Raw genomic sequence first — 23,709 nt, 5'->3', positions numbered from 1 at the left:
CAAGCCAAAATGGAGTTAGTAATGATAAATGCCATGGAATCAAATGGAAACTTCAAGGAAGTGATAGTTCCTGAAACATATCACTCTGTAACCCAAACAGGAGATTCTAATCTACTTGCATAAATAAGAAAGTAACCCGTTCTCTAATCCTTACAAAAAATTAGTCTGAAGCTAGGGATGTACCTCAGTGGTGCAGTAGCTGCCTAGCAGGTGTAAAGGCCTGGGTTAGTTACCCAGACTACAAAAGAAAAAAAAGTAACCTGACCATAACTACTCAGTTTATTTAAATTTTATTATTTTGTGTCCTGTTCTCACCTTATAAAACCCACTGTCCTGCTCTTGCCCAGTGGGTGGTGCTCATTCTGTTCTGCAGGAGACAGAACAGGTTATATTCTGTAGGAGACAGACTCGATTTCATAAACTGATATATGCCAATTTGTTCTATAACTAGATTTGCTGTAATTTTGTCTTTTGAGAAGAGCTTCAGAATCATTTTATTTCCACGATGGCTCTGTGAGATAATCCTATTATCCCTGTTTAATAAGGGCTCAGAGGGGCTAAATGACCTGGCTAAGAACCCTTAACTCCTTGTTTAGGACCCGCCCAGTGTGCTCATTAACGTGTACTGAACACTGAGGATGTTAAGGTAAAAGAATTCCCTTCAAAAACACTGTGTGATAGCTTAATGGAAAGCGGAGGCTTGCAGTGTGATGTCTATAGCATCTCTCGTTAGGAGAGCTAAGATACAGAATCAACTGTGCTGCTCATTGACATGTGAATGGATGAAGAAAATGTGGTGTGTGCCCAAGGGAGTGAAAGTCAGCTGCTAAAAAGAATGAAATTCTGTCATTTGAAATAACATGGATGGAATTGGATATTAAGTGAAATAAGCCAGGCACAGAAAAACAGACTTTACACCTACTTACTTTCAGTTATATTGAAGTAAGAAGGTCTGTGGTGTTATTTCACTGTAGGATGGCAACAGGAGACAGGCCTGTTTAGCCTGCTTTAAACATTACACAATGCATCCATGTATTGAAACCTCACATGATACTCATTACTGTTATTTGTTATTATTGATAACTATTTCATTTGACTTGTAAAAATTATTATAAAATATGTAAATAAGTGTTTTTAAATGGGTCAAATGCTGCTGGTTCATGCTTGTCATCCTGGCTCCCCAGGAGTCTAAGATTTGGAAGATCATCGTATTAGGTTAGCCTGGGTCGAAAACTTCACTAAGACTCCGTCTCCAAAATAGCCAATGAAGAACAGGCAGAGCTGGAACTGTGGTTCAAGAAGTAGAGTGCAAGCATAGTAAGCATGAGAACCAGAGCTTAATCCCTAGTACTGCTCCTCTCCCCCCAAAACATATCCTGGTTAAAGCATTTGACTACTGATCTCAGCCTGGTGGTCTTCACTCCTTTTCCTCTATAGTAACTAACTCACTCTTAGTTTGGGAGATGTAGCTTCACAGTAAAGTGAATACTTTGCATGCCCCAAGCCCTGGGTTTGGTCCCCATGTTCCACCAAAAGACATAGAAAACCTGCCTGGCCTTGGATTCTGGATTTTGATCTCCTGTGCTGTTACACCGTAGATATTTGTGCTCCCCTGCTACATAACTACCAGAAAACCAATACTGTAACAGCCAATTATTTGTCTCTAACTCCTTCCTCTACTATGAGCTGGGGGGGGGTGGTTATGTGTTAATAAACTGGAAAACTCAATGGGGACAGGAATAAATTTCAGCCTGGTAAATAGTAGGCAACCATTTGTGGGAAATCTTTTCTATTATGTAAAAATATCTTAAAATATGTCAGAAATATTGAAATAGATTACCAATGGGCAGGCAGTCGCTTCTCTGGAAGACATACAACACCAGGAACTTTTACCTTTTTCATAGCAGCTTTTCTTTTCCTCCTAATTAATATAGTATTTTCCTTCCATCAAACCCTGAGCCAACCACTTTCCCTAGACTGCCAGGGAAAATAAGAAAAGGGAGAAACAACGATGAAAGTCTTTAGCCATCATCAGGCAAGAGTTCCACAGCCTCTAAGAGTGCTTGAGCCTATTAAAACAAACAGGAGGTTTCCTCAGTGGTGTGGAGAAGAGGTGTTGGTTTATAAGGCTCTTGGCATACACAGATTCCCAACCACAGCCCCACTCCCCGCTCCAGAAGCAGACATCCCGATTGTGGCAGCCCCTGCTTCTCTGGAATAGAGCTGGTTTGGAAGCTGTGGCTGAGGCAAGTGAGGTCAGGGGAACAGAGGCTGCCAAGCTCCTGAGGCTGGCACCTGGCAGGAACTGGCTTTGTCCACACCTCTGCAGACAGTGGCTAGCTCAGTGGGGCAGGATGCTTCTGGCCAAGAAGGGGATGGAGATAAACTTGGAATAGAACATTCTCAGGGGTGAGTGGGAGGTGGCAAGCAGGCTATGCCCGATGCAGAGTGCAAGTGTACCAGCTTTCCACAGAACACTGCACCCGGATCTGAAAAATACTCCTGATCATATTTTTATCTGTTGATGCACCACGTGCAAACTAGCTTCAAACAAGCTGACCAGGAGATTAAAAATATTGTACTTTGTCTTTGCAGGGGATCAAACCCAGGGCCTCACACACTGAAAGCAAGAATTTTACCTCTGACCTAAACTAAATCCTGACCGGTATTTTGTTATTGTTGTTGGGTGGTTGGTTTTTAGATCACTAGACAGAGGTAGATTAAGCAGACATCCAGTCTTGTCAGTATAAAAAACAGCTATTCAGAACAGTTTCAGAATGACAAAAATTCAGCATATTAGATGAAGAGAATCAAATTAGAAAAGTAATGACCAGGGTTTGGGGAAGAACAGGTAAAAAATCCTGACTTTGGTCAATTATGTTTGAATACTTTAGATGTTTCATTTAAATTTGCAAAATGCAAATATGCACTTATCCAACACTTGTTATATACTGCAACTGTTCTAGGTACTGAGAAGACTATAATGACAAAAAAGTATTTTTTTAGGTTATTCTTTCTCAGGGTTTAGGGAGACCTGGAACATTACCAGTGATTTCTCAAGCTAGATGCCAAAAGTAATGAAAATAACAAAAATCTAGAGTGGCTAGATTTGGTGGTTTACAAAGGCACTTCAGGTTTAGGATGTAAGAGCATAGAAGACAATGTTCAATTATAAAAGCGATTTAGGGCTGGGGATATGGCCTAGTGGCAAGAGTGCCTGCCTCGGATTCACGAGGTCCTGGGTTCGATTCCCCAGCACCACATATACAGAAAACGGCCAGAAGCGGCGCTGTGGCTCAAGTGGCAGAGTGCTAGCCTTGAGCAGGAAGAAGCCAGGGACAGTGCTCAGGCCCTGAGTTCAAGGCCCAGGACTGGCCAAAAAAAAAAAATAAATAAAATAAAAAAATAAAAGCGATTTAGGATTTAATATTTCCAGAGTCGACACTAGGTGGCACTCTAAGTCAGGACTGAAGCAGAACAGAACAATGAAGTCAATGCTATTTTAGCTCTGTGCTAGAAGCAGCTTCACTGTGATTCTAAGAGTATTGTGAGAAAGGGATAAGCTTGCTTTAAGTCTTGATCAAAATGCAAAATGAAGTGATATGGAGAAAATTCATGTGAAGGCTACTGTTGCAAAGATGGAGAATAAAGAGCATCAAAAAATCAAATCAGGCCACAAATAGTGTAATTCCTTAGAAAGGCAAAATGAAAGTTCAGCAAACTAAAACACTGGGAAGCCAGTACTGGAAAGGGGTGGGGCTGAGAGGAAAGTGAATGAAGAGAAAGGGAGGATGCAGTCGATAATCAAATGTATATCCTACAAAATTAAGAATAAGGGAAGCAGTTGGTAGTAGAGGGATGGGTGAGAATGTTGGAAGGGGTGACATTGATCAAGATATATCGTATTTGCAAACCGCTTTGTTAAATGGCAATTCATTTGTTCATCTACTTGAAGATAATAAAAGGAGAAAAATAAACTTAAATCACAGAATTAAGCTGAATACCCAGCCTTCCTGTCTAGAATAGAAAGGGAGCTTGTAATAAGGAACATTAGAATAAATAAGGATGTGGAGTAAATGTGGATGTCTATAATCTCAGCATGCTGGAGGCTAAGCAGGACTATCCACAATCCAGACCAACGTGGGCTACACACACACCCCATCTTCAAAACAAAGAAACAAACAGTAAGAGTGGTTCTGCAGACACAGATTACAGGAATGGAACACTACCTTTCGTAGATATTGAAATAAATGGGATCGGTTTAGCTAATTTTAAGTGATGTCTCCTAGGACCAAGCCTGACTTGATGGGTTCTCATTATCTTTTGGCCCAAACTGGCCTCAAATCTTGGCCCTACTTATTTCCACATTCTGGGATTATAGAAGTGAGCCACTCTGCCCAGATCAGAATTTAAATTTTGTTGTACTGAGGTCTGAACCACTGGTGTCTGAACACACACTTTGGAGGTTGACACAATACTGCTGAAATGCCTCAAACAACTTTTCACTGGTTGTTTTTATGACAGGGAATCGAGCACATGCCCTGAGTTCTTACCTGCCTACTCTTAGGCTTCCCACAGCGGCTGAGAAAACAGATGTGCACAAATGCAGCTTCCCTCTGTAGAGACTGTTCTGTCTGGGCTGGCCTGCAACTGCAATACTCCCAATCGCAGCCTCTCGACTGCCAGAGGAGTGCCACTGTGTCCAGCCATGGGTTGAGGAGGCAGGATCTCACAAAAATTTCCGCCTGAGTTGAGCTCAAAGTATGATTCTTCCATTCCCAGCCTCCAAGTGGGATTATAGACATATGCCACAGGAGCCCTAGCTCCAGACTTAAGCTCACTAAAATATAGGGACTTTTTTTTTTGGCCAGTCCTGGGGCTTGGACTCAGGGCCTGAGCACTGTCCCTGGCTTCTTTTTGCTCAAGGCTAGCACTCTACCACTTGAGTCACAGCGCCACTTCTGGCCATTTTCTGTATGTGGTGCTGGGGAATCGAACCCAGGGCCTCATGTATATGAGGCAGGCACTCTTGCCACTAAGCCATATCCCCAGCCCAATATAGGGACTTTTTTGAGGAAAGGTAAATGCTTCCCCCAACATCCTTTGCAGATCTGAGTAATACATCACTTAGTTGTAGTTTGAGAAGGGATGTGGCATTACCCTTACTTTGTCACCTTGATGGTAAAGTAGAAAGTAAAATGCTCTTTGTGTATATAAAGAACTTATAATTGAGAATTTTTTTTTTTTTTTACCAGTTCTGGAGATTGAACTCAGGGCCTGAGCACTGTTCCTGGCTTCTTTTTGCTCAAGGCTAGTACTCTACCACTTGAGCCACAGCTCCACTTCTGGCCTTTTCTATATATGTGGTGGGGCTTCAGGTATGCAAGGCAAGCACTATACCACTAGGCCATATTCCCAGCACCATAATCAAGAACTTTACATGAAACTTCAATGTACTGTGCTGATACCGAATTTTCACATAAGAATCATCAATAAAACCGTGCTGATACCTTAATAACAAACAAATCTCATGTCCCAGAGCCTTCATGCATCCAATTGTTCTGGATATTAAAATGTTTAAAACAGCATTTCACAGTAAGGTTCCTATTTCTTTCACCATGCACATACACACACCTCATATAACCCTGTACCTTTAAAACACAGCTCTGAGAACTGATCCTACGTCCATTTCCTTGCAATAAGAAAAGCATAACTAATATAATTTCAAATTTAAAATCCAGTTTAGACTAAGTGGAAAGGCCATCTGTATCAGAGACTTTCCAGTGTTAAAATTTACCTTAAAAAGCATGATATCATTTGCTGAGCTATTCACTTACTTTAAAAAGTGGGGATAAGTTTTGGAAAAAAGAATTACCCTAAGACCCTGACAGAATCAAAGCTTGAATGATTTTTAGATCTGTACTAAAGATATGCCTGATAGACATAAGATGGTTAAATTTAGTACACAGGAATGGTATACTGCAATTACCCCACAGACTGAAGTAGGATGTTTGAGTTCCAGACCAGTTCTGAGCTACATAGGCAGACCCTGTCTCAAACAAAGTCAACTAGTATACTCAATTTTAGTATTAACTTTTGTATAATAAAATATGTAATGTTGAACATTTAGTATCAAAAGTATAGTCAGTGGTGTAATGCAAGTAGCAGAGCATCTGCTATAATTGGAACACCTGCTAGCAAGCATGAGGATGAGTTCAAACCTAGTATCGTCACAAAAAAAGACACACACATACATATTCACACATCACTGATTGGGGACCAGAAATATAGCTCAGTGACAAGTGCTTCTTGCCTAGCACATTCAAGGCCCTGGCTTTCATCTAGCACCAAAAGAAAAAGGCAAAACAAACAAAAATATAGCATAACACACACAAGAAACTTATCATAATTTAGGCACACTGGGGTCTGGTGTCACTGATTCTTATGACTTTGAAGAAAAATAGGCTTTAGTATTTGGAAATTTGTTTTCAGTACTACCGAGTTAACTTCTGCTAAGGCAGGAAATCCTTTAGTGCTTCTAATTAATTTTTCATTTTTTAGAATCAGGCTTGAATGTTATGTTTCTGGTTTGAGTCTTTGAAGAGAATTATATAAACAAGTCTTTATATCTTTGCTTTTTAAAAGATCATATAATTCTTTTCTCCAAAACAGTTTCTTTGGTAGTATAAGCCACAGGGTTGATTATGTAGGGCAGAGAAATAAAAATTTCCCATGCCTTTGATCTAACCTTGTGACTGCTATTTCTATCATGGACCTAGAGACTTGTGCTCTAATTCTTCCAGAGCCTCAGTTCAACTGCTTGCCACTCTTCGAGCGAGTATTCTGGAATGTTACATTTTAATATATCCTTCATGACTACTTGAAATCTGTAAATTCATGTAAATTTCTACCAGTAGTTTCTTTAATGGATCAATTTAATTATCCATGAAGATGAACTCAAAGGAAGTTGCCACCGTTTATTATTGACCAGGACAACTTAAAATGTTCAAAGTTCATTTTGGTTGAAAACACAAAAACTTAGTGTCATTGCTAAGAAGAAAATCAAGGTCACAACAGGGTTTCCCTAGACTATATACATATATATAAGCAAACTAATATAGCTGATCACACACTATTTATTTCCTAGATAACTCAGTAATATGGAAAGGCAGTAATGTTTAGTTGAAACTTACAAGTAGAGTCCACATACACATGATTTTAAGTATAATTTAATTCATTAACTTCAAGATATAACTATATACTAAGACCATTATTTCAAATTTAAAGAAACGGATCCTTACAAGACCAAAATAACCCACAGGCCATGAGGTTGGTTTATCCCTTTTCCTTTTTTTTTTTTTTGTGTGTGTGTGTGTGTGTTTAAACAAAATGTGCACCACAATCCTTCAACAAGTAAGGCAAATGCCATGAATGTGAAAGCTGAGGTTGGCAATATTCCACATCTAGAACGAGGGGAGGTGAATTAGAGAGAAGTGGTAATCAGTAATCATTCTAGTTAAATAATCAGGTAACGTCATGAAAGGATGGTCTGCAGCTTCAAAACTGTCCATTAAGTTTCTTTCTTCTTGATGATCAGAGGTCCCACGTTGTCCCCAGTCTCTTCGTTGTGTTTAGTGTGGGTCCCATCACAGAATGGGAACTAGGAAGAGAAGGAGAGGAGGTGAAATGTAGGATCCCCAAATTAGTATTATGCCTAGCAGGGTGGGAAGTGATGCTTAGTTCATATACATCCTAAATTACAATGAAACTTTCTTAAAGAGCATGTGTAATACAAACACACACACACACACACACACACACACACACACACGAAGAGGAAGAAATCAACTGTGGATAACACACAAATCATTACTTAAATCTTATTCTATATTTCATCATGGATGCATAACCCTTTTCTATGTTTGTTTGCTACTGAATTATATTAATAGTATACTTATAATAAAATATCCTTTATGGTGCCGGGGATTAAACTCAGGGCCTCAGGTTTATGAAGCAAAACCATATTCTTAGGCCTATTATAAGATTTTAAATTCAGTCATTTAAAATCAATTTCTGTATGATCCCTATGTTGATTGTCTTAGCAGCAATTTTTTGCCCAAACTGTTCCACTTTTTTATTTTATGCATCCTTAATATCTCTACTTCCAACAAGTATGTCAGTGAGCATTTCCCCTTTCAACATCTTCTTTTTTTTGCAGGTACTGGGGCTTCAGCTCTTCCTTGAGCTTTTTTTTTTTGCTCATAGTGGCACTCTATTACCACCAGATCTATGCCTTCACTTCCAGCTTCTTTTATTGAGTTAATCTCTGCCCAGGCTGGCTTCAAACTTTAATCCTCAGATCTCAGCCTTCCAAGTGATAATGAGTGGTGCTGACTTTAGTACCACCCTGGTGAATTTTTCTTCAAGAGATAGGAAGATGTATATTTGCACTTTACATTCCTTTTCACAATTAAACATTTTAGGTAAAACCAATATTTCAGGTTGCACAGGAAGGGAAAAGGACAAAATTCGATTTCTAACTGCTCCCTAAAGTGCTCCAAAGAAGTGTAATCCTGCAAGATATTCTGTTGTTTCATTCTTTCTAGAAGTCAACATCTTGTAGCTCTTTTTGGGTCATAGCACATATTTTTATTTTTAAGTGGCCAAGCTTTTAAAAAGAGTATTTTAACCCAAAATTGTTCAGGTCGACTGGACTCTGGACACTATCTTATGTTCATTATTGCAGCATTTTGGAGTATAATTTGCAGTAAGATCTTGTTGCTCCAGTATTATATAGAGATGGCTACATTTCAAATTGTCCCTTCATTTGTATTTTTAACAAAATAAATTTTTCTTAGTGAAACTGTTTAAAGGTTCTTTGTTATTATTGATTAGCCTACTATACTGGGATTAACTGTGTTTAAATGTCTTAGTATTTGACAAGACTAGTTTTCCCTTGTTATTTTATATTTGCTTTGGTTATAATCAGGTACATTTTCATATTTGAACACTTGCTTTAAATTCATCACTTGTTTTGTAGACATTAGGCATATCTTTCCTATTGTTAAATAAGGAAATCCAGTGTTATAGATGATTCCTTGGAATTTTGTAATTAGGAGGGTAGATCCAATTAGCAGTAAATATGTGTTTCTATTTTCATGTTTTCCCTCCCTAGTTATTTCTACTTAACATAAACCATGAGAACCAGCCTTTGAGAATTACTCTTGCAGTTTGGAATGTACCCACAACATGGAATCTGAGCCTCCCTTCTAGGACAAAGTACAGTGCAGGTCAAAGGAACTTGTTTGGAGGAGTAAAGTGGCAATCTTTCATTTAATGGAGTAAGCATTTCTTTACTAAGTGAAGGGAACAATTCTTGGCTTTTTTGTAACTTGACTGCAATGGTAGTTAATCTTTAATTATGCTATCTAGAAGCCTCTATCAGATTAAAATACTACTCAGCTGATGTCAAATAAATGAGACCCTGTTGGAAAAAATAAGCAAAAACAAAAACCAAAAAGAAAGAAACTACTGTCTCAAATAGTACTTTACCCAGCAGTCACTTTCATCATTTCCTCTCTATGAGTTCCTTTCATTCTTACTAAAATATGGACAGCCCTTTTGTGAGGCAATATGAAATAGGCGTTTCTCAAATGGCAGAACACACAGTAAACCTAGGAGAGGAGAAATGTGTTACTGCTGGGTACTTTGTGGCTCACACCTGTAAGCCTTGCTACTCAAGAGCCTGAGATCTGAGGACTGAGGTTCAAAGACATCCAGGGTAGACGAGCCATTAAGACTCAGCAAAAAGCCAGAAAGGAAAGTGTGATTCAGGGGGTAGAACATCAGCCTTGATTGATCCATAAAGCTAAGTGTTAGGGAAAAGGACTTGAATTTAAGCCCCAGTTCTGACACCCCCCCCCAAAAAAAAGTTATTTCTTTACATTACTGACAGATCTGATCCATTAGGTATCAATGAACAAGCTTTATATGACATGTAATATATTCAGATTGGAAAAAGGTACTTAGTTTTATTACACTGTAAGTATGTTAATAAAATATGAATGAGGGAATAATTAAATGTTAATTCAATATAACCATTTACTCAAAAGTATTAATTATTCATCTCCTGTGACTTAACAGCTATTATCAGGAAGGTGGGGGTTTCCAAAAGTTCTGAAGAATAAGAAGTCATGAACCCGAATAGTAAGCTCTTATAACAAGTGTTCAAGATTCAGTGAAAATTGACAATTCCTAGAAAATTGACAAAACTCCTAGATGCAATGAGGATTACTACATGTCATTAAGATCCTCCTGCTCCCTAACCCCCAATAGATACTGAGAAAAGTGGATACATGTGAGAAAACCAAAGGGCTGATACTCCTGTCTTTTTTTTTTTAATTTAATTTATTTATTAATTGAACACAATTTTTTGACAAGGTGTTGTGCAAAAAGGGTACAGTTACATAGTAGGGCAGTGTGTACATTTCTTGTGATACCTTACGCCCTGTTTTTCTATCCTTTCTCTAGGTCAGGTAGACATATACTCCTGTCTTTTTGTTTGTTGTCAGTCTTGGGGCTTGAACTCAGGGCCTGAGCACTGTCTCTGGCTTCTTTTGCTCAAGGCTAGCACGCTTCCTCTTGAGCCACAGCGTCACTTTCAGCTTTTTTTCGTTTATGTGGTGCTGAGGAATCAAACCCAGGGCTTCATGCATGCTAGGCAAGCACTCTACTGCTAAGCCACATTCCCAGCCCCTTTCTGTCTTGAAGAGTACCTACAGGAAATGATTGTCCCTAGTCTGTCAGAAAACTCTAAACTGTAAAATGGAAAGAATAATCCTGGAATGTTTTGCTGAGGTATAACATTTAATAAGCATTCAAACCACCAGTTCATTGAGACCTTGGCCTAAGAAAGTAGACCCTTTCATCTTTGGGAAAACCCAATCAATGGGAACACTTGAACTCAAAGCCACCATTAAGAGCTTAAGAAGTTATTTTATTTTCTTTATATTTGCTATTTTTATTTACTGAAATTCACTGATAACTCAGGCTTACAAGCCCTGCTTATTGAAACTCATACTATTACCCTACTTGGACACAGGTTCTATTTTAATTACTCTGTTGAAATGACACCAAAAGGTCAATTGTCTACTTGCTTCATCCAGCAGTCTTACAATAAGTCTATTCACCTGGTTGCCTTACACAAGCTGATGTTTAGTGCCAGTCTGAAAAATTTCTCCTTTCTACTGGAAGGCATGCATGGCATATTTAGTTTTATCCTAACCACTCTGGCTCATTGTATCTTCTAAAGCGACTCTGGCTGCTCTCCCCAAAATGCAGAAAATCACCTAAGATTTCATCCTCAGCTCTTGATTTTTATCAAGGACCAGCTGCATTCTTATACTTGACTCATCAGTTTTGTAGATATCTATCTCCAACCCTGATATCTCTGCTTCACTCCCACATATCATATCACCTGCTGTATATTTCCTTCAACTGTCACCTCATATTCATTCCTTACAAACTGCTTGCAAAACTAGCTTTGTTTCTGTTAATGATATCACCTTCTTCTAATCCATAGGCATAGATTCTTTAGTGAGCACCCCAGTCTTCATAGAAAAGTCACTGCATCTGGCTGGCGCTTCCCTCTTCACATTTTCCCCTTTCCACAGCTAGCACCCTGGTGTAAGCACCACTGTCTTAGGTCTGAAATCCCTGCAAGGACCCTCTCCTTCAGCATGTCCAGAGGCAAACTGCTCACACTATAACTTAAGATTCTCCTCAATTCACTTCCTCCTCAGTGGGAAGCAGAGGCTGGTGATAGGCCAACATCTGAGAAATCAGCCTGCCTACTTTTCCTCATATGGGTTCTTTCTTTAAAGATTTTGAGACAGGGTCTCTAATACCTGCAGCTTATTCATAATTCATTGGTCTTTGCAGGGGCACTTTTTAACTCCCAAGTATACTTTTTTTAAATTAAATTTTCCCAGAAAATGCTAGCCCAGGTGGTAAATGCTTCCATTTATTTATTTTTATTATTTTTTAGTATTTTTATCAGCTTACATCACTCATACAGAGATTCCATTGTTACATTTCTACATGTTTACAAATTTTCCCAATACATCTCATGTTTCCTTTTATCTAAAATACTTACTTGGGGCTGGGGATATAGCCTAGTGGTAAGAGTGCTTGCCCCATATACACGAGGCCCTGGGTTCAATTCCCCAGCACCACATATACAGAAAATGGCCAGAAGTGGCGCTGTGACTCAAGTGGCAGAGTGCTAGCCTTGAGCAAAAAGAAGCCAGGGACAGTGCTCAGGCCCTGAGACCAAGCCCCAGGACTGGCCAAAAAAAAAAAAAAAAAAAAAAGTACTTACATGTTTACAATACACACATAAGAAATCTATTATTTTACCATTTAACTTTTCTCATGTAGTAAACAAATTATCTGATTATTGATGAAAAGACTAATTGCAATTCTGACAGAAACTGCACAATTTTGAGATGCATTACATTGTATGTTTTAGTGAATCCAACAGGAAAACCTTTCTAGAAAGTCCAGTCTGTAAGGTATTACTGAAAGATCACTTTCTAACAATCCTTGAGCACTTACAAGCAACCTTACATTCAAACAGTCCTCTCCTTATGGTATAAGGTTGTGATATGCTTGTTGATTTTGCCTTTATATTCAATATTCATTTGCCAAGCAAATTTGGACATAAAGATAAAATCTAAGCTCCATATCACTGTACCGCAATCTTACTGGAGAAATGAGTTAGTGAAATACATGCTGTAGTACCGGGTATGACAGTTCTATAATTGTGATATGTGATTCAGAAAATGGTCGCCAACTGTGGAAGCAGCTCCCAAATTAATATGCTTACAGAAATACTTTTTTTCTTCTTTTCAGAGTAAGAGAGAACCATGGCCTCATGCATGTGAGCCAAGTCCTTGTGTTACATCATTTTTTTCACTTTTTTTTTGGGGGGGCGGTGAAAGCTAATAGAGGCAATGCATTGTGTTTACACTGTATTTTTCACAATATACCACAAATACTGAAGTCTGTCAGTTCATACTTTTGAGATGACCTTGGGAGAGAAATCTGTAGGTATCACATAGATAACCCTTCCACAAGGAAATGGAAAAATATAATCTTCGTAAAAAGAAAAGATTTTTAAAGAATCTTATGCTGTTAGATATTTGAGTACAGGAACTTCAGCTGAAAGAAGCATAGGACATGCTTATATGTATATATTTTGCCAATAGGAAACTTAAGGGTAACTTTTCAACAGTTTCTTCTGAAATTTCCAAAATTCAGAGCTCAAAAACTAAAGATTTTACTTCTTTTGCTACTCTTTGTTTAGGCTATTCACCCCCATTTCTTCAGATAATAGAAACTAAGATCCACTTGGAGGAGAAACCTTATGGTAAACTAAAGAGATTTTCCTCTCTTTGGCTCAGAACATGGTTATATGAACCTGGATTCAGTAAGGATGATATGTAATTTTACTGCAGTAAGTCTATTCTTTTGTTTCTTTTTTGCCAGTCCTTGGGCTTGGACTCAGGGCCTGAGCACTGTCCCTGGCTTCTTTTTGCTCAAGGTTAGCACCTTACCACTTGAGCCATAGCAACACTTCTGGCCTTTTCTATATATATGGTGCTGAGGAATCGAACCCAGGGCTTCATGCATGCTAGGCAAGCACTATACCACATAAACAGAAAAAAAGGTGGAAGTAGTGCTGTGACTCAAGTGGTAGAGTGCTAGCCTTAAGCAAAAGGAAGCTGGGGATAGTGCTCAGTCTTTCAGCTTAAGCCCCAGGACTGGCAAACAAAAACAAAAACAAACAGTGTCCAGGCTCTGAGTTTAGGCCCCAGGACTAGCAAAAAAAAAAAAAAGAAGAAGAAGAAGAAAGAAAAGAGAAAGAAAAGAACAAACACAAAAAGGATTGTCAGAGTTACTCATGAAGGAGAGCACTTGTTTAGCAAGTGCAAGTCCACAACCCAAACCCCAGTACTACTAAAAGAAAAAGAAAAAAAGGAAATAGGGAACGATGAAAGAAAGAGGGAGGTCTTATATTTTAATACCAGGTAATGAAACAGAATAGTTTAAAAAGATTTATTCTGGGTCCCAATGGCTCATACCTGTAATCCTATTTACTCAGGAGGATGAGATCTGGATTTGAAATCCAGATCATAATTTGAAGCCAACTAGCTGGGAAAGAAAAGTCTGTGAAATGCCATGTCCAGCTAACCAACAAAAACGCTAAAGTGAAGTCATGGCTCAAGTGGTATAGCACCTGCCAGCAAGCCAAGCAACCAAGAGGACCTGAGTTCAAACCCCAGTAAGAAAAGAAATGGTAAATTAAAAATAGCATAGTGTGAAGGATTTGTTTTCCTCACCTTTTTGGATCTCCAACAACGGCAGTACACAGCTTTGTCTCCCAAATCTTCCATGTCAAAAGCATGGACTATCTTGGGGTTGTCTTTCTGGATGTGAAGGTTTACCATGGCCTTACTGCGGTGATCTTTAACATAGAATCTTTTGTAAGCGAGGTAACCAAGGGCTGCTGTACCAGCAGCAATGGTAACTGCTGCAATCCACTCCACTAGAGCAGGGAAGAAGAGAGCAGTAGTTACGAAAACGTCAACAGGCACTCACAGTCTAACGTGAATGTTCACGCAATTTGGCTTTTGAGTACTGAGCAGCCTCAACATCAAGATTTTTATTTTTATGTTAACAAAGTGAACAGAACATACTGGTACAAATGGCCTTTTAAGACTTCCCAGCCTATGCTAAGACAGCTGTGTATTTTCTATTAAGTGAGAAAAGCTCAATTAAGAGAGAAGAAATTAAGATAGAGGAAAAACAAGGTTTAATCTTTTTTTGAAGTGTTCATAGATTCTAAGTAACTACGAGCCTGTATTACCTAAAAGAAAAAAAAACCTGAAAAATAAAAAGTTAGATTAGAAACATGATTTAAAAAGAACCCAAGTCATTATATGAACCAAATGTCTTAGGAGAGTTCATTTAAATTATGTCCAGTCCTTTAGACTTTAAACTGATTTACCAAAATTCAACTGCAGCTAGTGTATATAAGCATAACTACAAACAGGATATGTGGAAACAAAACAAACAGAAAAAGAATTATAAATCAGAACCACTCTTTTTTTTTTTTTTTTTTTGCTAGTCCTAGGGCTTGGACTCAGGGCATGAGCACTGTCCCTGGCCTCTTTTGCTCAAGGCTAGCACTCTACCACAGCTCCACTTCTGGATTTTTCTATATATGTGGTATGGAGGAATCAAACACAGGGCCTCATGTATGGGAGGCAAGCACTTTACCACTAGGCCTTATTTCCAGCCCCCAAACCACTCTTAATACTAAGCATTTCAAGGAGATACAATGCAGGATTCTATGTTTCAGAGTCACTTGAAAGTCAGTTTTTAAAAAATTCCAAAGTGCTCCTTAAAAAAATTAGAATGTACTAATTTCAAAATTATAACTAGATTCTCATGTGATAAATTCTAAGCTTCTATTATCCATACAAACGTTTGTAGGGAATTCAAACAGCCGTCTACTATGAACTTAAACTGAACTTCATTTAAGTTCAACGATGTTACCCTACTTTCTAATAATAATATAAAATTTCGTTTGACTAACAGGCCATTTATTTATTCCTTTTTCGTCCAAAGAATCCTTAGAAACCCAGGTGCTTAACAACTACCCCAGGTCCAGGCAATGGTGGAGAGATGCAAGTGGTGCATATCCTGGTTAGCCTCAGAGGAGAGTTGTCTATTCCCAGCATGGAAGGGGCTGCATGGAGAAGTTGAACAGGGGTCAGGATAAGCACGCTGGACTGCTTCCCAGCACTTCCTGAGTCAGATCTTCGCAGTGTTTGAAATAAGTTCCCAGACTATCAAGTAAAGCCCTAGAGAGATAAGTACAAAAAACACATTCCAAGGCCAAACAAAAACATGTCAGAGCAATTAACCCTATGGCTTATTTTTCTTATTGAGTCAAATTCTTAACTTCTCTAATGTGATCTCTCAACACATTTGGGCAGTGCCTTACATAAACCTGGAGCTTAAAAAATCTCTAATAGAAAGCAACCTCATTCTCACACTTGATTCTTCCCTCAAACCCCTTGGTCCTCTCTTTTTTTTTGGGGGGGGGGGGGCAGTCCTGGGGCTTGGACTCAGGGCCTGAGCACTGTCCCTGGCTTCTTCTTGCTCAAGGCTAGCACTCTGCCACTTGAGCCACAGCGCCACTTCTGGCCATTTTCTGTATATGTGGTGTTGGGGAATCGAACCTAGGGCCTCATGTATACGAGGCAAGCACTCTTGCCACTAGGCCATATCCCCAGCCCCTGGTCCTCTGATTTAATAATTCAACTTCTATCAAATTATGCAGTCATTCATGCTTTTATTTATTTATTTTGGCCAGTCCTGGGTCTTGGACTTAGGGCCTGAGCACTGTCCCTGGCTTCTTTTTGCTCAAGGCTAGCACTCTGCCACTTGAGCCACAGCACCACTTCTGGCCGTTTTCTGTATATGTGGTGCTGGGGAATTGAACCCAGGGCTTCATGTATATGAGGCAAGCACTCTTGCGACTAGGCCATATCCCCAGCCCCTCAAATTATGCTAATTGATACATTCCATGAATCCTATTTTCAACTACAGTAATATTTTTCTTTACAAATTTAATTGTTTACCTTTTTACATTTCTATTCCTCCTTGCTTTAACCCTCTAAAATAAACATTAACTATTGTTTTGACCTTCCAGGTACTGCCTAACAGAAAATAAGTTGAAACCTTCAAACTATGGCCTCACCAAATATAGACTTTCTATAGATTTCTTTTTTCTTGAATTTTAATGCTGATCCGTGATATCATTCAGTGGCAATTCCAACCAGGACTGAACCTTGCAGTGGTTGCTTTTTTTTGTTTTGTGCTGGGATTGGGGCTTGACCTCAGGGGCTGGATACTGTCTCTGAGTATGTTTTGCTCAAGGCTGGCACTCTACCACTGGAGTCACAGCTCCACTTTTAGCTTTCTGGAAGTCTCACAGACTTTTCTGCCTGGGCTGGCTTCAAATCATGATCTTTAGATCTCAGCATCCTGAATCGCTAGGATTCCAGGTGTGACCTATGGCACACAGCAGCATTAATCTTTTTTGATGCATTTACTTAGCATAGGACTTTATTAAGAAGATATTCCCAACATAAAGAAATATAGCAGAGGCTGGGAATGTGGCTTAGTGGTAGAATGCTTGACTAGCATCCATGAGGCCCTGGGTTTGATTTCTTAGGACCACATAAACAAATAAGAACAGTAATATGTCAGTGATTAAAAGGCTTTAAAAATAATGAGCTACAGCCAATGGGCTTTTTAGCTAATGGAAAAAACCCTATTCTGAATAGCTAACATACATATAAAATGGAATAGGCCAGGAATGATGGCCTATAATCCTAGCACATGAGAAGTGATCAGGAGGACGGAGAGTTCAAGGCTAGCCTGGGGTAACAGTGAGACCAAGTCTCAAAAAAAACTTTCTAGCTTTTTTTTTTTTAAAGCAAGCAAGAAAACAAAAAAACCCTAAATGGACTAAAATATTACATTGCTCAATAATATCTGCTAAATGTTGTCTTTAGTACAAATTTGAAAGGGAACAAAATCCACGCCTCCCCCCCCCCCCATAACACAAGTACTATTGCTCTTAGTTACATTTTTTTAGGCAAATTATAAGGTACTTTTTCTTTTGTTTTTGCCTTGCTGGATTTGGGGCATAGTAAGTAAGAAGTCTACATTGAGTCAAACCCCCAACCTAGGTATTCTTTAATATATTTATTTTAATGGCGCCTACATACTACAGCATACTACAGAAAGTCCTCAGACATAAAGAACTACAATTGACTAGTATTAATGTTTCATGATATAAAAAGAATCCTATAGCATCTTCTTTCCTCCCTCTCCCATCCTTCTTTCTTTTGGCTATACTGTTTGAACTCAGAACTTCATGTTTACTGAGTAGGCACTCTATAAGTTGAGCTAGGCCTCTAGAACTTTAGCTCATGTTAGTTTTCTTTGAGATTAGGGTTTTAGTTTTGCTCAGAATGGCCAGGACCTCAGTCATTATACTTCCTGCTGTAGCAAAATAATATTCATCTATTAGCTGAGATGGAGTCTCTTGAACTTTTTGTCTAGACTGTTCTTGAGCCACAGTCCTTCTGATTTCAGTCAATTAAGTAAATAGGATTATAGGCATGAGCCACCACCCTTAACTCCTATAGGAATGACTCTTCATAGGTCAAATAAATCTCTTAGTTGTTAAAACATTATTCTCTTTTCTCACATTATCAACAGAAAGCATACAGGATATTAAAGACAAACTTGTACCTCACTTGGATAGTTTTGATGATAGAGGGCAGAATAATTTCATGTGTTCAAGAAGTAACACACCATAGGCATCATTTAACAAAATGGCCCTGACTGTAAAAATTACTCGAGTGGCTACTCCATGGAGAATCAAAACATGCACTCTGTGACCCCCACCCTCAGCAAGGCTCACTTATGAGCCTGAGCAAATGTCATAGCACCCAATGTGGGCTAAATACAGGCTTGTATTTGCTCCAAATAAGTCTTTTAGAATCATTGAGGCAGATGAAATCTTAAGACTTTCCAGTTCTTTCCTCTTCCCAAATTCTAATTCTCTAATCTCATTAGGGACAAATGCTGAGTTCCCAGAAGGGAGAAAAATGTTGCTATTTTATCATTTCATGACTGTGGCCTGAATTAACTCTCCCAGCTAAAAGATGTACTCCAAAGAAGGAAAAGGAGATTATACAGAAAAAAATGATGACAGATCCCAAAATCAACAATTAGAATGGGAAAAAAAGTCCAAATCTGACAGAACAAATTATACAAAATAAATAAGTTACCATTGACAGGTATTAAGTCTATTAAGGAAAGTCATAATAATCTCAGGCAAAAAGGTACTTTACCAAGAACCACTTTAAAAAAAAAAAGATTTCTTTTAGTTGGCATCTTTTAGACACTGGGTCAGGACTAGGCCTCCCCTAAAATCGTAAACATTATTTTTGCCTCTTCTAGTTTATCCTTGCTTTCCTTTTACGTAGATACTTCTCAAAGTACAGTTGTTGTAGTGAGATCAAACCCCACCATGCCCAACCTTGCTTAGTAAAGTTTTCTGCTACATAAACACCATTAAAGGAAAAGAAATATTAAGAGAAAGTTACATTCCTAAGTACCTCCCCTCCATTTCACTCTTTCCCTTGGCCTACTCTGGTATAACCTTTGGTTTCTCTCCTAAAATTATTTAGAGATGGAGAAAAAATGGACTTGGCCCCAAGCTCTACATCCTTATTCCTGAGTCTTCAAATTTTCTTTACTGTGAGGATTATTTTGCTTTCATGTAGAAATCTCACCCTTCTTCTTTCCTTAGGCCTGTTTTCTGACCCAAACTGCCCTCACCTACCCACTGTCAACTGTCACGGAATCAGATTGTTCCAATTCCATCAGGTGGGGGAGGGGAGCTGTGTTGAAACCCATCCCAGCCATGGATTTTCTAAGATTGGTAGCGGTGCCTGGCAATGGCACACAAGTGACATTCAACATTAAAAGAAATAATGGCTAATTCAATTTCCAATTCTATCTGTCCACTCTACCAGTTCCTGCTCTTTCACCAAACAACTTGTCATTGCCTTCTTACTAATCAACTGTATCAAAGAGTAGTTTCCATCCTGAGATTAAACACACAAACCCAACTCAAAAAACATTAGTATAGATCATCTCCAGTGTGCACAAGGAATGTGAAAATGGTTCATTAACCTCCTCCTTCCAACAAGCATCAACTACTAGCCAACCTTGTTTCATCTATAGCTCCAAATCCCAGTCCCCTTATTATTTGTATATTTTTTGCAACCTACAAGAGTAATCTTTTTCTCAGTGAGATCCTTACATTCCATCTGAGGAAAAAAAACCATAACAAATTCTTTAAATGGTTATTTTCAATAACTCAACCAAGTGACTGAATCAATATGTTAAAAGTTAAATGAATTGGAAATTATGATCAGCTTTAATATGAAAGAGCATAAAAGTTAGAATCTATGATATGAAGTTTGGGCTACATGATGAGTAAGAAAATGTAAGATGAACAAATAAACCTCTATTTTATCTTTTATTCCTTGAGTAAAAAATTCAAACGTGAAAAAAAAGTGCTTTGAAGGAAAGGCAAGTTAAGGAAGTGCTATTTTATTTTATTAGTATTTGGTTTCATTGGCACTTCTTTTTCTTAAAGTGAGGGTGAACTGTGAGTAACTTTTTTGAGAAGTTAAAGTTTTAAAAAGAACATCAGTGGCAAGAGTCAGAAGGGAAGAAAATGACATCTGAAAGGCGTGGACACAGGATGGTCTCAGTGTTTTCCTTGCATGTAGAAGGAAAGGTTAAGCATGAGAGCATAGTCAATGAAGTTTGGAGGTACTAAGGAGCAGGATGACTTCAGAAAGCTCATCTACTGGCACAAAGAAGATAATCACAAGAGACTGGGGAAGTGGGCAGTAAAGGCCATTCAGTGCTAGAAACCATAATGAACCAATGGTCTCATCTATCAAATATGTGTTCAGCACCATGACACTGACCCACATCGTTGACAAAATTTCCATTCTAATTACTTATTCTCATCACATCTCCTAAACTCCAGTGTGGCCTGATTCTTGTATTCTTTTAACGTGTAATTCAGTCATTTTTTTCCTGAATATAAAAAATTCTGCATGTATACATAGTTACTAGTTTTTAATTTTAACATATATATAGTACTTACTGTTGTCATATACCATCCTACGGTCTTTATCCTTATGAGAGTCCATTGAATTAAAGAGGCATGATCATATGCTAAGTTAAACTAAATTGATGTCCAACCCAGAAAAATTAAGATTTGTCTAAAAATGAGAATAAGTAAAAATCTTGTGTTTTGAGATGTATGTGAACAAGTAAATGTTTTATTCTTTTAACTAAATCTCAGTAAGAACCAAGCTTTCATGATAATACGTTAGTATGTAAGGGTGATCTGGCTGTGACATCTGTTACCCCATTGATCACCAGGGTTGATTCGGCTGATTTGGCTGGCTAGGCAGGTGCCCCCTACCTCCCTCATGGCTCCATGAGTATCGTTCCCCAAGTTGCGCCCTTGGTAGAAGAGGACGACATCCCCAATAGAGGAGGACTGGTCTTCTGTCAAGGGTAGATGAATAGCTGAGCTCCCTTGCTAGAACCTAGAAACAGGCTCTCAAAATAATACAAGATAAACTGACATCCTGTGTTCCTACTTTTTCTGTTTGTATTTGAGTTTTTTTTTGTAGAATACATTTACAAGGCCTATGGGCCTCCCTTCTAATGATCTTTATGCTTTTTAGTGAAGTAAAAAGTAGTTAGTCTATATAATTTAAAGTTTAATCACTTGTTTACCAAGTGATTTCTTGTCCCTGGGGCAATGGTAAACTAATGGAGCAGTCACTGTTAAACTTAAATCCTTGACTTAACTTCAGGAAAGATTAGCTTACAGATACTTAGAGGAATTAGAGTGGTTCACTTATTTCCTATATCATTAGCATACTACCTAAACAAGAGTTCAGTGTCCGCTTACACAAAATGTTCTCATATTTTAAGCAAAATCACATATTTTGGCCTATATCACACACAAGCACACTTGCTGAAAAACTAGAAATATGTGCTGTACAAGTAACATAGCAGCTTATTTTACTCAATAAAACAATATTCCTAAGAAAGTAGCATTTGTCATGTGCCTTACTCCCAATACTTTGGGAAGCTGAGGCAGAATGATCAAGGCCAGCCTGGCCTATAGAGTGATATCCTGTCTGAAACAAACAAATAGCCATGTTTAAAAAGGAAACAAAAACACAAAAATCTTTTCCTGCTTTAAACACAGGAAGATACCAATTTTTAAAGGAGCCTCAATTTGAGTACACTTTGAAATAACGTTTGCAAATCATCACATAAAAATCACTAATAACTTAGAAATGTTATTACTTGTCCACTTGCCAAGAAAATTTTGGTAGAACTCACCAGTTGATGGAATCTACCTATTACAGAATCAGGGCTTAGGTTAGTTGAGACGTTATATAGAACCTGGCACTGTCAGTCAGCAACCTGCACTGAAACAATCAAGGAGGCTGATTCTAATGAACTTTTGCACAATCTCTACCTTTCTCAACTTCAGTATGCAGTAGCCAAGCCTTGGGAGAATTGGCAGTTCATAACTGGTCAGAGAAATAACATATATTATGGGGCTGTAGACGATATCATATTAACCACCACTTGTGATCAAGTTAAACTTCACATGAAACAGACTCCACCCATCCTCAGAATTTAATTGTATCTTCTATAAGGTATTATTTTCTAAACGTTAGGCACTTGCATAACGGAAAGGAAACTGAAGGATCAACGAACTTGTGTTTTTTTAATCCTTCTTGGATTACCACCAAAAGCCAGAAGAGAGGAGGGATATAATAAAAAGTGGGGAAACGGAATATCTTTTACAAACAAAACAATCCCTCCTGCATAACTATGATTAGTCCGATAAGGGATGGCTGGAAATTAGTTTTAGGGGCTCCACAATTATTTCAATGTGAGAAAGGGGTAACACGTTTGTCCCTTGTCTCCCCATCCCCCCCTCCACCCCCAGGCCTTGTGACTAAAGAAGGCAGAAACGTTTTGGGGGAGAACAAGGAAAGAAAGCTCGCGGCAGCATCATTAGGTTTGGCTAGGTTGGGGGTGTCACCGAGGGGAAGGCAGGGGACGTGGGCCACAGCCAGACTGACGGCAGCACGGCCCTCGGACACCGGTGCCGGGTGACCCCCCCCCCCTTACCCCTTTCCCGCGCCGCCGCAGCCCGCAGCCGGGCCCGAGCGCTCGTCCTTCTGCACCTCAAGGTTACGGGACCCACAGGGGCGGAGGCAGCGCAAATCACCCTCCGAGGCTGCGGGCGCTGCAACCGGTGCGCAGGCCGCTACTCCCCACGTCCCCGCTCCGCCCCCCCTAAACCCGCCGCAGGACCCCTCCTCCCCCTTACCTCGCAGGCCGGAATCGGAAATCAGACCCATGGCGCCGAGGCTTGCAAGCCGTACGCGCAGGACGCCGCGCACAAGCGGGCTCGTGAGAGGACCTCGGGAACCAAGGTATCAGCCGCGTCCGCCGGGCGCCTAGTCCGGGGAGCCACCACGCAGGCGCCGCGGCGGGCTACCAACACGTGTGTGAGGTGGACCGGGTGGCTGCTTACCGAGCATGCGTAGAGCTCCCGCGCTGCCCCGCCCCGCCCCCCTCATGGAAGTCTATAATCTGGACTTTTGACAGAAGCTGGATCTGGGGAGAGGAGTTAGAGCGGCCAAAGACTGAGTCTGCGCGACTCTGAGGGGGCGGAGCCCGAGGAATAAGGAATCTAGGCCAGATTTTACGTTTCTTCCCAGGTGCGTGGCTTTCTGATGCTGGGGGACAGGGGGCCAAGTAGGATTTAGTCGACTCAATGTTAACATTTTACCCAAGATTTAGTTTTACCAGTAAGGCCCACGATCAGTTTTCATAGAAGATGCTGACAGTCACACATGATGATCAAAGCCCTATTTCTAGAATCTGTGGAAGTTCCCTGTGTGCTTCCATTCCCCGCTTAATTTTTAA

At 39.4% G+C, this 23,709-nt stretch overlaps 1 protein-coding gene across 3 annotated transcripts; it reads right to left on the bottom strand.

Annotated features, from left to right (window-relative positions):
- Window positions 1-7,213: 7,213 nt before the first annotated feature.
- Window positions 7,214-23,300, bottom strand: Cisd1 (CDGSH iron sulfur domain 1). Of its 3 annotated transcripts, XM_048338800.1 has the most exons (4): window positions 23,108-23,300; window positions 15,726-15,929; window positions 14,403-14,608; window positions 7,214-7,660 (listed from the first exon to the last, which is right to left on the bottom strand). In XM_048338800.1, exons 2-4 carry the CDS (start codon window positions 15,763-15,765, stop codon window positions 7,571-7,573), a joined length of 336 nt encoding a protein of 111 aa, XP_048194757.1. In that variant the 5' UTR covers window positions 15,766-15,929; window positions 23,108-23,300; the 3' UTR covers window positions 7,214-7,570. The 3 variants fall into 3 exon arrangements, with proteins under 3 accessions (XP_048194757.1, XP_048194758.1, XP_048194759.1); XM_048338801.1 differs by lacking the exon at window positions 15,726-15,929 and having other exon boundaries at window positions 23,108-23,295; XM_048338802.1 differs by lacking the exons at window positions 15,726-15,929; window positions 23,108-23,300 and adding an exon at window positions 15,662-15,683.
- Window positions 23,301-23,709: the final 409 nt, after the last annotated feature.

This window comes from Perognathus longimembris, chromosome 2 (assembly GCF_023159225.1).
Source record: "Perognathus longimembris pacificus isolate PPM17 chromosome 2, ASM2315922v1, whole genome shotgun sequence".
In the NCBI taxonomy this organism is placed as follows: domain Eukaryota; kingdom Metazoa; phylum Chordata; class Mammalia; order Rodentia; family Heteromyidae; genus Perognathus; species Perognathus longimembris.
This window is presented reverse-complemented; position numbering and strand designations above follow the sequence as displayed.